The 13,387-nt window shown below is 34.3% G+C and overlaps 1 protein-coding gene across 5 annotated transcripts in view; it reads left to right on the top strand.

Moving 5' to 3' along the window:
• Positions 1–12,546, top strand: part of LOC126260245 (very low-density lipoprotein receptor) — a 615,695-nt gene extending 603,149 nt beyond the window's left edge. For 4 of the 5 annotated variants that reach the window (XM_049957557.1, XM_049957558.1, XM_049957560.1 and 1 more), the window contains 10 exons: positions 423–684; positions 1,028–1,279; positions 1,448–1,748; positions 3,001–3,219; positions 4,561–4,915; positions 5,095–5,293; positions 7,157–7,270; positions 9,147–9,277; positions 9,623–9,778; positions 11,022–12,546. In XM_049957557.1, the coding sequence (XP_049813514.1) occupies positions 423–684; positions 1,028–1,279; positions 1,448–1,748; positions 3,001–3,219; positions 4,561–4,915; positions 5,095–5,293; positions 7,157–7,270; positions 9,147–9,277; positions 9,623–9,778; positions 11,022–11,066 (2,034 nt within the window). In that variant the 3' untranslated portion in view covers positions 11,067–12,546. The remainder of the gene's footprint in view (positions 1–422; positions 685–1,027; positions 1,280–1,447; positions 1,749–3,000; positions 3,220–4,560; positions 4,916–5,094; positions 5,294–7,156; positions 7,271–9,146; positions 9,278–9,622; positions 9,779–11,021) is intronic. The other variant, XM_049957559.1, reaches the window with a different exon arrangement.
• Positions 12,547–13,387: the final 841 nt, after the last annotated feature.

The following is a 13,387-nucleotide window of genomic DNA, read 5'->3' as shown; positions in this document are numbered from 1 at the left end:
ATAACTTTACTGTCACTGTTCTTCACTCGTTCATGCATTCATTTACATATTGTGTTTCATAAATCACATCATAAAGCCTTCTGGGATGTGAAACAAGGTAGCAGGGCGACATTAGTAAAGTTTACTAACAACAGATTCTTTCCACTGGTAACTTACTAAAACTCATAAATATGGAAACAACTTCTACATTACTTTATATAAGTATATGAGTATTAGGAGGAAAGCAGTTGCTTTAAAAGCCACTGCTCCTCCTCTGTAATTCCAAAGAGATTGTACTTTATGCTTAATTATTAATGTTGTATTACATAATTTTATATTAAAATTATTTCATGATCAGTTTATATGTTAATGATAAAGATGAAAAAATAAGAAATATAGGGTTTTTAGAGTTCATATAGTAATATTTCTCAATATTCAAACAGGGTTGCACATCAACTGGCCCCATCTCACACTGTTTACCCCGTGAATTTGAGTGCCTTGATCGAATGACCTGTATCCATCAGTCTTGGGTGTGTGATGGAGACAGAGACTGCCCAGATGGCAGCGATGAGGATGTGTCACGTTGTCATAACATGACGTGCAGGCCAGATCAGTTTCAGTGCCGCAATCGTATCTGCATCCCAGGACATTTGCACTGTTCCGGTCACGCAGAGTGCAGTGATGGAAGTGATGAGGAGAACTGCAGTGAGTACTTAGCAGCATGACTCACTTGTGTATATTGTGTGTAGGCATATTATCAGTACGTAGTTTAATATACGAAAGTTGTGCATTAGGTTAGAGACAATATTAAAAGCAACTTATTAAATAATACCAATATAAGTCATGCTTTTCTTAACAGCAACAACTGGACTTGTGGTCACTTGTGCTAATAGTTCACATTATGGTGGGATTTGCACATAATTTTTTTCTGGGCAGTTGTAAATGTAATTTATTGCCATAGTTTCCCAAGTTTCTGGTCTACATGTTGGCAGCAGTTTTATTATTTTTTCTAGATACTTAAATACATTATTTGCATCTCTCCTTAAAGCATCACCTGTGCCAAAGTGTGATCCAAAGACAGAGTTTGAATGTGGAGGCGGTATGTGCATACCTTTATCCTCTGTGTGTGATAAGAAGCCCGACTGTCCAAACTGGGAAGATGAACCACAAGAAAAATGTGGCAAGAATGAATGTGCTGTAAATAATGGTGGCTGCTCACAGAAGTGTGTTGATACGCCTGCTGGTTACTACTGTGACTGTCTTCCAGGGTTCAAGCTTGTTGATAATCATACTTGTGATGGTATGTATTACTCCAATAGTATTAAACTAAATTGGAAAATTTATTTTACTTACACAAATTCAAAAGGAATCCATGGCTACAATAATTAGTTTTGCAGTTTTTTCTCCCACAAGGATGTGGTATACACTTTGAATTTTCTCCCTGTTTAAATTTATAATTATATTTCAGATGTAAATGAATGTGAGATACCAGGGGCATGTTCACAAGAATGTATAAACGAGAAAGGAACTTTCAAATGTCAATGCGTTGAGGGTTATTTAAGAGATCCAAGAGATCCAACAAGATGTAAAGCGATGGAAGGTCATGCATCGCTGTTGTTTGCTCGTCGCCACGATATTAGGAAAATATCATTGGACCATCATGAGATGACAGCAATTGTTAATGACACAAAAAGTGCCACTGCACTGGATTTTGTGTTCCGGACAGGGATGATATTCTGGAGTGATGTAAGCGACCAAAAGATTTACAAGTAAGTTCTGCACCTGAATCTTACTGTTATGTTAAGGGTTCAACATAACCACTAGCTAGATAACGTTTTCATGATTCTTGTAACTTTTATTTATATAATTGAATTAAGCATCTCAATTTCTTTTTTAAACTTATTGTATTGTACTTTGTGTAACTTGATACATTATGGTTTAGTGTACAAAAGCAAAACTGATTCCCTGTTGATGATTTTGATCTAAACACTGAGTTCAGAGTAAAAATGACAGCGATAAGTCAAAGCCAATACAAAATGAAGGGAGCATAAGAAATGGAGAGATAAAACCACTGTTTAAGGCTTGTGGAGATGATGGAAACTGTGTTTCTATGATAGACATTAAAGTACATAATGAAGTAAAACTGTTGCCTTGCAGACACATGGTTTTGAAAAAGTGCTAAGAGCGGTATCATGTTGTTGATAGTGGGAAGATCTTTAAATAAAACAGTCCAAAATCCCACTCAAAATGAAATTTAAATTATGCAACAGAACTGCTGGGAGCTTATGCTAGTACTGTAGTTCTTTGCTTGGTAGGAGAGAGGGGTTGATTAGGGAAGGTTGAAAAGGAAGGTCAGGCCCCTCAGACCCCATGATGAGATGGATGCACATAAAGTGAGGTCAAGGGTAGGACCTTCATTTTTTAACCTTCCCCAACCTATACCTCTTTCCTCCCTAAGGAAACAACTATTAGTTCTGAAACCTAGGATAGTACATCACTTTTACTTCCATGTGTGTCCATCAGAGAAGTACTGCATGTTTCACCTCCTGAAGGTAATATGACCAGCAATTCTGTCCTGTAATGTATTGAAATTACCACTGAAAGCAATATTCAGAAGTATGGAATGTTTTGGGTCCATTATATTACGGAAATTTTATTTGGATGGACATGGAGTGATCAATTAAAAAATTAAGAAGTCCTAAACATTCTATGAAGAGTAAAGTCATTCCACCTCAGATCTAAACACTTAATCGTACATATATATTTGTACGGGAAATAAACCATATGTAGGGGGAAAATCTAAGAGTAAATAGACACAGTTCAAGCAAAATGTGTTTAAAGGATTAGGCTCCTCAGTATTAGCCTATAAACTGTGTAAAAAAGTACAAAATGAACTAATCAACACTTTCCCATGTACTACTGCAGTCTTCTTTGTGGGTAATGAGCCTGCTTTATTTTTTTCTGTGGGGCATATGTTAAATATTTGCAGTAATGTAATATTAATACTATATTACTTTTCAGGGCACCTATTGATGAAGGAAGTGAGCGGACTGTCGTAATAAAAGATCAGTTAACAACATCTGATGGTCTGGCAGTGGATTGGATTTACAATCACATTTATTGGACTGACACTGGGAAAAATACTATAGAGTTGGCAAATTTTGAAGGAAATATGCGTAAAATTCTAATAAAAGATGAGCTGGAGGAACCTAGAGCTATTGCTGTAAATCCCTTGGATGGGTAAGTAAAACTAAATCAGTTTACAGTATATCTCTTGAAGAGACTCAGTCATATAAATTTTGTTGCTCATACCAAGTGAGGCAGCACAGTAGACCTTGTCTTCTAAGAGCTGTGTTTCAAATCCTGGTCTCTGATTTTCCATGGCTTCCAAAAATTACTTAAAATTAATACTGTGGCAGTTCATTTGAAAAAGATGCAGCTAATTTCCCTCCTCAGTTTGAGTTTTGCTGCGCCTCTAATGATCTAATTGTCAAAAGACCAATAAACCTCAGTTCTCCCCCTCCCTTTTTGTCTTTAACTTTTATAGTTTGTAATGTCCTTCTGCATTAATAGTTACACTTGTCACCCAACACTAGCTTTTTGGAAAGCTTTATTACTAGAGATTGCCGTTTACCATAGGAGATGCGCAAATAAATGTTGCTTAATTACTTGCAGACACACACACACACACACACACACACACACACACACACACACACACACACACACACACACACCTGGAAAGGCATGTTTCAAACAAAAGCTCTTCATCAATGAATCACTTTTGAAATTGACAAAAGAATAACCCTGAAACTTGGGAAATACATTTCTTTGTAAAATATACCATTGTGGTTTAGTAAATTAACTTACTTAGTAGGCTACACTTAACATCAAGATGATAACTACAGAATTGTACAAACTGTCAAACACAATGTTGATAAACAGACACATTTCACTTTAAAAGAGTGCCTTGACTGAGCATACTAAATCCAGAGCCACCAGCTTACACAAAACACAGATGCATATACCAGAAACAAAATGTAAAAAGATAAAGCTGATGATCTTGTCCCATGCAAAGGATAATCAGTTTTAAATAAAATTTTCACCATTCTTTGATATAGAAATAGAATTCTAGAGCAAAATAAGTTCATTGGACACACAGAACATCTGCTTTTACAATAAAATCTTTTAATAAGACTGTGATGACTAAAAACTGTTCCTCTGTACTTACAAAACTTAGAAATTTGGTAGACCCAGAGTAGAAGTTGGATGTTTTTCCTCACACAATTGTTTATATTCCTTCAAAGTTTCTTCTTTGTCAGCTGAATGATGAAATTTGAAAAATATCTCCATAGGGCACTGTGATGGCAATATTATAACAGCTACCGATCTCTGCATATTCTGGATACGTAAGATTAAGAGCTCCCAGGGTGACTGGTAGTAAATTAACAAAATATACATCACTTTCAAAAGTTCTGTGAATTTCTTGTTCCATGGATCTCTCTTTCAATCTGTATATCTCTTTCTAAAGTTTTCATATTGTTCAGTATACTCACAAAACTGATTTTATGATTCTAATAGGTGGATGTACTGGACTGACTGGGGTACAAACCCAAAGATTGAACGGGCGGGTATGGATGGTGCCCACCGCCAGACAATAGTCTCTTATGAAGTGAAATGGCCCAACGGCTTAACCCTTGACCTTGTAAAGAAAAGGGTATACTGGGTAGATGCCAAGCTAAATGTTATATCTTCTTGCAACTATGATGGAAGTGGTCGGAGAGTTATTTTGTACTCACCGGAGCATCTTCAGCACCCATTCTCAGTAACAACATTTGAGGACTGGGTGTACTGGACTGACTGGGACAAGCAGGCAGTTTACAAGGCAAATAAATTCACTGGGAAAGATGTTTCTGCAATTACAGCAACACACATGGTAAGTACTTCCTATTTGAGGTTATGGCTGAATAAGCTCATAGAAACTCAATAATATAATGTATATGTTTTATGAAATGTCTTCGCTTTTTGTTGTTGTTGTTGCATGAAAAACCCTCAACATTGATTAATTACTCATAACCTGTGTCATTTATCTCACAAAATGTCTTAACTTCACAGCTCCAAAACCCAATGGTAATCCATGTGTATCACCCATATCGGCAACCCGATGGTGAAAATCATTGCCAAGCAGTTAATGGCCACTGCTCTCATCTTTGCCTGCCGGCAGCTCAAATAAATGCACATTCACCAAAAATTTCTTGTGCATGTCCTGACGGCCTGCAGTTAATGCAGGATGGTTTGATGTGTGCTGAGGCTGGTAAGTATACATTATACTGACAGAAAGCATGAACTGGAATATAAACATATATCACCATGCAGACAATGAGGAATTTGATTTTACTGGGTTCACATATTTGCTAGTGTATTCTGCCTGACCTATCCAACTTCTGATAATATCAAGACACGACCTATAATTTGTCTAATGCAATAAAAATGTGTATCAGATAAACCTTACTTTGAAGGTTTAGAGCATACAAACAAGAGATCAGTTCCTTATAATGAAAGAATACCCAGTGTCAGGCAAAAATGCTGCGATGCCAGATGAATTAATGGTGACTGCTTTCCATGCACGTGATAAGTGATTTATTTGTACAGGATGATAAACTGATGACATATATCTGACATGAAATGCTTGGAAGAAGCAAATCGTGTTCTTTCTTAATGGGTGCTTACAAATCAAAATTGCAGATTTATTAGATATGGAAGTCTGTTGGTTTAACAAATTCATGGTGATTACATCTTTCAAATTTTTAGCAGCATCTGTAACTGAAGGAGATAAGGAAATTGGAATCACTGGGTGTTATATAATAATTTAAATGTATCACATACAACTAACAACAGCTTTATTTATGTCTTATTGTTTAACAATATGGTGCTTTCAACTGGAACATTCACTGGAATTACCTGTTCATTAAGAGTTATAGCCAAAGCCCTACAAAAGGAAGGGGAAAATTATGGGAATTCTGTAGCAACATTGTTAGTACAATGGCACATGGTGTTTAATTTGTAGTTCTTCTACAGTTTTGCACTCATAATGCATGCCATTTTTAGTAATGTGTAGGATTTAAATCTACAGTTTATTTTACAGGCTGCTGTAGGATTTTCTGTCCATTGTCTAATGTAATTCTGTGAGATGTATGTTTACATACAGCTTGTATGCACATATCTTTTGCATGATTTTGTATAATTTGCATGAATCCAGTAATTATTTATTATTTTTATTATATTGAAGTTATTTTATGGCAAAATTACTAGTCTAATGATGATGTAGTTGTGATACTACTACTATTACAACTGTGTGATGGTACAGCAGATACTATGAAGATGATTACTGTGTACACGAGAAAAGGCAGTAGTAGTGTTACAGGTACTCCATGTGTTGCAATTTCGTCATTTACGTTTTATGTTAGCCCATAGCTGACACTGCAAAAAAAAGCAATGTGCAATTTCTGACCTGTTCTAGCAACATTTTATCAGTTTACATGGTTATGGGAAGAGGAAAGAAATTCGAGAATTGTTGGATATGACAGACAGTCTAGAATAGGTCAGTAATTTGGGTTAACAACCATCATCATTTGACATTTCATTAAGAATGAGCTTAATTGCACCACATTGCTTTAAGTATTCAACAAATCTGTATGCTGTGACCACCATATAAGTCCAAACAGGTTGTTTGGTTTGTTAAACAACTGACTATCAGCACCGAAAGTATGGGATATCCTTGTGTTGATTTATATCCAATAGCATCACTTTCCAAATTAGAGAAATGCTGATAAAATTTTGCCTAGATTAAATATTTCTTTAACCTTCTGAAACCTCTCATAACTACAGTTCTGAATTCAACAACAGGAATAAGGACTTTGTTTTGGATATTGGAAACCCCATCATGCAAAATTATTTCCTTGTTGGCAAAAATTCCACCATACGAAATGGGGCTACAAATAGTCACAAGCAGTTCAGTTTTCTCAGTATATTTTGTAAAATGACACGTATTAAGAGATATATTTATTGCTTGGAAAAATTTCCCTTGTTGTCGAAGTTACTACTGCCATAGAAGAAATAATTTTAACATATCAAAAATTACTTAATTATTTTACTAAAAGTTTTGAAATATTTTCAGCTACAACTACTAGCACTACTACTACTGAAGAACCAGACTGGGATTACCGTGATACTTTGGGTTCAAGTCAGTTTCAAAACACTCAAACTACATTAACCCATTCACATACCCAGAGTGAGTAAAGTGTGCATCATACCACAGCCCCCCTCCTCTTGTGTGGTATGAATTATTAAGAAGTGCGCTAAAACTCTGGTTGTGGTTAAATCTTGTCTAACTTTCCGCAAATAGTAAATAATAGACATTCCATGAAAACTGGCTATAACTGCAGTAAAACACAATCTCAAAGTTTTGTGTGTGGCGCTTTCAGTAACTGTTTTGGGAATTTGTGTGTGTGTGTGTGTGTGTGTGTGTGTGTGTGTGTGTGTGTGTCACTTCATTTGATTGGTTCCTTGTCTTAGCTGAAAAATCATAACAGTATTTATTGTGTGCACTTGCTATTAATTTTCAAAAAGGGTCTGAGGGATCTTCCATGGCTTGATGAGTGTAATGCATGTGTACAGTATTATTTAACACCAATAAATTTTGTTCACCTGTTCTTAAATTGCTTACATATTCTAAAATTGTCTGAGCTTAATTTGCATTTATGCACCTTCTTTGCATGCTTCTTTCTTTTCTTTTTGCATGTTTAAAAAAATTACTTTCAGGGCTGGGAGGTTCAAGTTTTAGACATTTCATTGAGACAGTCTGCAAGTAATGTTGTAAAATAGAAAAAAAAAGTATCCTGAGAAATTGCCAATACCTGAGTGGTCATTTATGAACACTGCATTTGGGACAAGTGGACTAATGAAGATAATTTTTTTATATAGTCATACGCACACTCTCACTTACTTGTCATTATCATTCTCCGTAGAAGGTAGCTTCCTCACTGCATTCGCAAATGACTTAAGCTTAACTTTCTTACATTGAACTTCCAAAAAAGGGCAGGTGAAAAGTTGACTTTAAGAATGCAATAATATAACAGCCTTTAAATTTCTCCCATTTAAATATCATCCATGCATTTGTGATAAATACTTTTCTTGCGTAATGTAGCACAATGAAACAGCTAGCTAAATGAAATCTGTGAAGTCTGAAGAAATTAGCATTACTATTCTCAAAGTTAATAAATGAAAATAAAACATGGATTCTTCTTGTAGTGCTGGTGGTGGGTGTACTTCCCAAATTTAGAGTGTGACAACATAAAAGTGTGTGCTTAAATGTTTTATGTAATAAAATTGTTTGGTTTCCTTTGTGTTCTGTCACTTAAATAAAGAGCTATTGACTGAAAATAGTAATTAGATCACTAATGAAATTGTAATTAAGTAATAATTTTTATTTCTTGATTCATATATGACAATTCATTACCTATGATTCAAATTGAATAGTCAATTAAAAGTGCTGAATTATTTTTGCAGTCACACTAAATTATCAGATTTTACTCCAAATTTTTTTTTCTGAAAGTCCTGAAGTGCAACATTGGTATGTTCATTCTCTAATGCACAAGGCTGCTTGTAATTGCATCTGGTGACCTTGACTCAGCAGTGTGTCACTTCTCCTTCCACCTTAAAGGAGCCCCACACATTCTCTGAGTTGTGACTACTAGTGTAACATGTTGTTCAGCTTTTTATCTTGCTTATCAGTTTTCAATACAGTACACATACTGAATGTTCTTATCACTTGTGCTACCTCAAGTACTAGCACGACTTTCTTGTTTTAGTGTGCACTTAAAATAACTTCTGGGTTCATAAGTACTTATAACTAAAGTCCAGTGCAATATACTGTAAGCTTCAGGACTTTCACTTAATTCGACTCTTCTTGGACATCTGTAGTGAATTTTTAGCTAGTTAAATATAGAAACAGCTGGCACAACCCAGCTACTGTTGTTTTATATTGTTTTGTGGTATATACAGAATGAGTTACTCAACAGGTAACCTCAACAGATGTTTGTGTTTTCCTTTAATTAAAATGTATTAATGTTGCTTCTAAACTTCAAGTGAGGATTTTTATTTTACAGCAAGTCCAAATGAGAGCACCACTAAATTAGTAGCTGGACCTGATGCATTTCCCATTGAGGATACTGACAGTGGAATGGTTGCAGGAATAGTAATTGGAGTTGTGACTGTTATACTAATATTGGCAGCTATAGTGAGTAGAAATTATAAATTAATAAGTATTAATAAAAATAAAATTATCTAAAAATGTGTGTTTTCATTAACATATTATCTGAGGAAAAACAATCTGTGCTGTAACATTGCATACTAATGTAATAGAACTCCACATTGTTATAATCAAGTTGGATTCACAAACATATGTATTCAATAATTTTTTGCTCATCACTGTTGAAATGCACTAATATCTAAATAAGATAAATGTCTGCATTAACTAAAATATGATTTTTCCAAAGTTTTCTCTGTTGTTAAAAGGATTTAAACATATGTAACACACCTATATTAATATTTTTTCACAGTCTTTCAAATCTTGTTTTTGCAGGTGGCTCTGGTAGTTTACCGGCATTATCTTCACAGAAATGTGACCAGTATGAACTTCGACAATCCAGTATACAGGAAAACTACTGAAGATCAGTTCTCACTGGAAAAAAATCAGTATCAGCCACAAAGGATCTATCCTGCAACAGTGGGTGAAGAGGTAAGGGCACTTGCTATGGATAGCTGCATACTTAGATAATTCTCCACTGTTTAAGGAATTTCCTGCTCTATATTTTCTTAAGAGTGTATTCTTTGCTTCTGACAAAGACTGAAAAGTCAAAAGCACATCAAACTTTGTTTCTACGAATTTTTTTTTTTTTTTTTTTTTTTTTTTTTTTTTTTTTTTTTTTTTTTTTTTTTTGAAAGACTGCTCTTGCCAACCATTTTTGTTCTTTATTAATATGAAAATCCAGTGTCACAAATTATGGAAAGAAACATTTTTGACAGTCAGAACTGTAAAACAGTATACACATGTCTCTGCCATTATAACCGATGAAAGAAATGAAGTTACAGAATGTAAAATCAAATGAAAATACTGAGATTTACTGTGAACTCAAATGAGGCAATAGGAAAATTCTTTGTTGAAATAAACTAGTAATTTACTTGGTTAAGAACTTAATGCACAAGCTTGTTCTTCATAATGTGTGGAAGTTTGTTAATAGATAACACTGTGGCATCCAATTTATCCACTGTCATTAATATGTGGCTTTAGGAAACTATTGCAGAGATTATTTCAGTACCTGCATGGGTGTTTCCCATTTCAAGTTCTCAAGGAGGTGGGCAGGCTCACAATTGTGAAGTGTAGAAATCTGGCCGTCAATAATGTTTTGTTTTAGTTGCCATGAAAGGTATACATCACATGAACAGTCTTAAATTCCGCCCATTTTTCTCATGAAATATCTTCATTTCCATTAATACACCTGTGTGTGTGTGTGTGTGTGTGTGTGTGTGTGTGTGAATTTCTGCTGAGAACAATTACTGCCAAATATTGTTTTATTCCTGTGTGCATTTGCACACCCCAATTAGTATAATTATAAAATATGACGTTAATTTTAAGGAAAAGTTAAAATTTTTTGATATGTATTCAGATTTTCTGTAAGAAAGGTGTATTTATTTACAATTCCAAACAAACTGGACATGACACACAACTATTAATTAAGTCACTTTACTACATAAATCTAAGTGCTTTTTACTGCCTTTGACCCTTGTTTCATGCCTCCCATAATGCTGTTAACAGCAAGGACTTTATGATTCTCTGGTAAGTATGACATAGACAATGCATGAGACAGCTGCACATAGAAACAGATTTTGTCACTTAATGAACAGTAGAGGATAAATTTATCTAAAACATGTGTAATGAAGATTATTACACTCAGTTTATCACAATTATTTATTTTTTTCAGGCTCATGAGCCCCTGACTAGTCCTGGGACAAATGATTATGTATAACTGTGCTTTGAAGTTAGTTCAGTAACGGACTACTATCCAGGCATGTTCTCCTGCCATTGTGGACGAGTGTGTTGAATGGTGCATGGTGGTGTCAAGGCTAGAAATAAAGTTGTTGGGATTGCAGCAGCATTGTCTGTGGTTGGCAGGATTAAGTTACACAACTGTGCATTCTGAAATGAATGTGGCACACCATGTGCAAGCAAGTGATAGCTCGCATTTCTAGAATTTTTTAGTTGAGCAAGAGGATTTGAGTGGATTGTGAATAATGGGACAGTGCCAAATTTCTGTGATCTGTTTACTATAAAGCATGTAGTGTGAATAAGTGTATATACAGGAAGATGGAAACATTTAGAGGTGCATACTGGACATGAACATAAAATGTATGTTGTATCCAAAACTAATTATTTTCAGGCTACCTTTTTTTTGTTACTGTGTGTATCATCTAAGTATCCATTTTCCAGACTCCTGTAAATATTTAATTTTATTATCAGCCTGTATATTTTGAAATGTGTATAAATCATATTCCTGTGTAAATACTTTCATACTGTGTAAATGGTGTAGAAATCTTTCATTACAGAAAGTGTCACATTCGGTTTCGATAATAGTGTGAGAGAATGTGTGAGAATGTCTTTAAACTAAGCTGTATTTACGTACTGCATGGATGACTGATGTATTTAATTGCCTGTAAAGGATTTGTACAAAAATATAACTTTGTCATTAAGAAACGAGAACAAAAATATTTTAAAAAGAGCTATTTAAATGTTTTGTAAATACAGTGATCATAATTTCAGATTTGTGTCCTGCAATTAATTCTATTGAGCAAATGGAGGTAAGCATTTATAAAAACATCAGTTCTATGTAGAATAAATGTGAAATTCTGCCAGAGTTTTAAAAAATTCTGTGTTAAGTTTATTCGTTAAAAAGTTGACTACATTCTTTGTTCCTTTGATTCTTATATTATTACAGTGAGATTGAAAATGAGAGAACAGTGTATTTCATATTAGATCTGTCTCTTTAAACAGGCACATATTCTATACATCTACTATGAAGTATGATGGTTATTAAGTACAAAATATAATCATAATCGATAACAAAATTTTAATGTTATCCATTTTGCTATTGGGAGTATCTAAAGTGCCAAAGTTACCATTCCTTTTAAAGATATTCTTTGAAATATTATAACAAGAAATAAATCTGGTATGATTTGTGTAATGATGAGCTTTAATATGTGTTATCAGTGGGAAACGGACTCAAAGCCTTTTAGTAAGGATTTAGTGTCTTGATAATTATATTGTATTAATGAAGTGCTTTGATAGCGTTGTGATTACTGTAATTCCTAAGTCTTCGGATATTAAGCAAATGTAAGATTTGCATGTTTGTTGCTCATTATTGTATTACCATCACATAGTTTTATCATTTCGTTCCCTCAGTGTGTGTACAATTGTAAATATATAATGAAAAATGTGAAGATCTTTTTAAATTGGCAATCCTAAATTATTTTTGCAGGGAATCCTTGCCATTGTAATTATCTGATAAGAAAAGTAATATTAACTTTGGAGGAATTAATTTTTTTTAATGAAACACCGAACTGATTAAATTAACAAGCTGCAAAGGTCTCTACTACACATGGAATGTAGTTGGTATTCGACAGCATTCCAATGACTGGCATAACACAGGAGGAATATGATGGCAAATGCATGAAAATAGCTATCAAGTTAATTTTTGGAAGTTTTTGCAAAAGCATTTTAGAGGAATGCTTCAGAACAGATTCACAATAATAGTAGATACAGGAACTTGGCATTTTTCTCTCTCTGGACTTCATAAAACCATCATAAAATGATTCTAAGTGAACTAAATGATGGAAATTTTTACACATTGATGATCTGTTAAGGAAATACCCAGGCTTTTGAAGGCTTTTAAATTATATGCTTGGTTAAATTAATATTTTACTCGAAATGAATCAGATAACATTAAAAGCAAAAAAACACTGCAAGGCTTTACTAGGCATGGTACTATCATAAGTTGAAAACCCTTGCCTTTCTCTGACCTTTGAACTGTCTTAAACCAACAGTTGTAGGGGTGTGTGCTGCTTAAACGTGGACACTGAACTATACTGTATCTTGGGACACTTATTTCACATATACAGATCATCATAAAGGAAGTGGTAAGCGAAAGAAAAAATCTAGGGACATCCAAGTGATCAGTCTCAAACCTCGTTTGTGTACTGTGACACTCACTTAGCCCCAGATCACACTTGTTACCACCAACAATGTCAAAACAATTTTACTACAGTTTCAGGAACATAAAGTAAAAGATTCTTT

This window comes from Schistocerca nitens, chromosome 5 (assembly GCF_023898315.1).
Source record: "Schistocerca nitens isolate TAMUIC-IGC-003100 chromosome 5, iqSchNite1.1, whole genome shotgun sequence".
Classification (NCBI taxonomy): Eukaryota; Metazoa; Arthropoda; class Insecta; order Orthoptera; family Acrididae; genus Schistocerca; species Schistocerca nitens.
The sequence above is the reverse complement of the archived record's forward strand: the minus strand, read 5'-3'. Positions and strand labels throughout refer to the sequence as shown.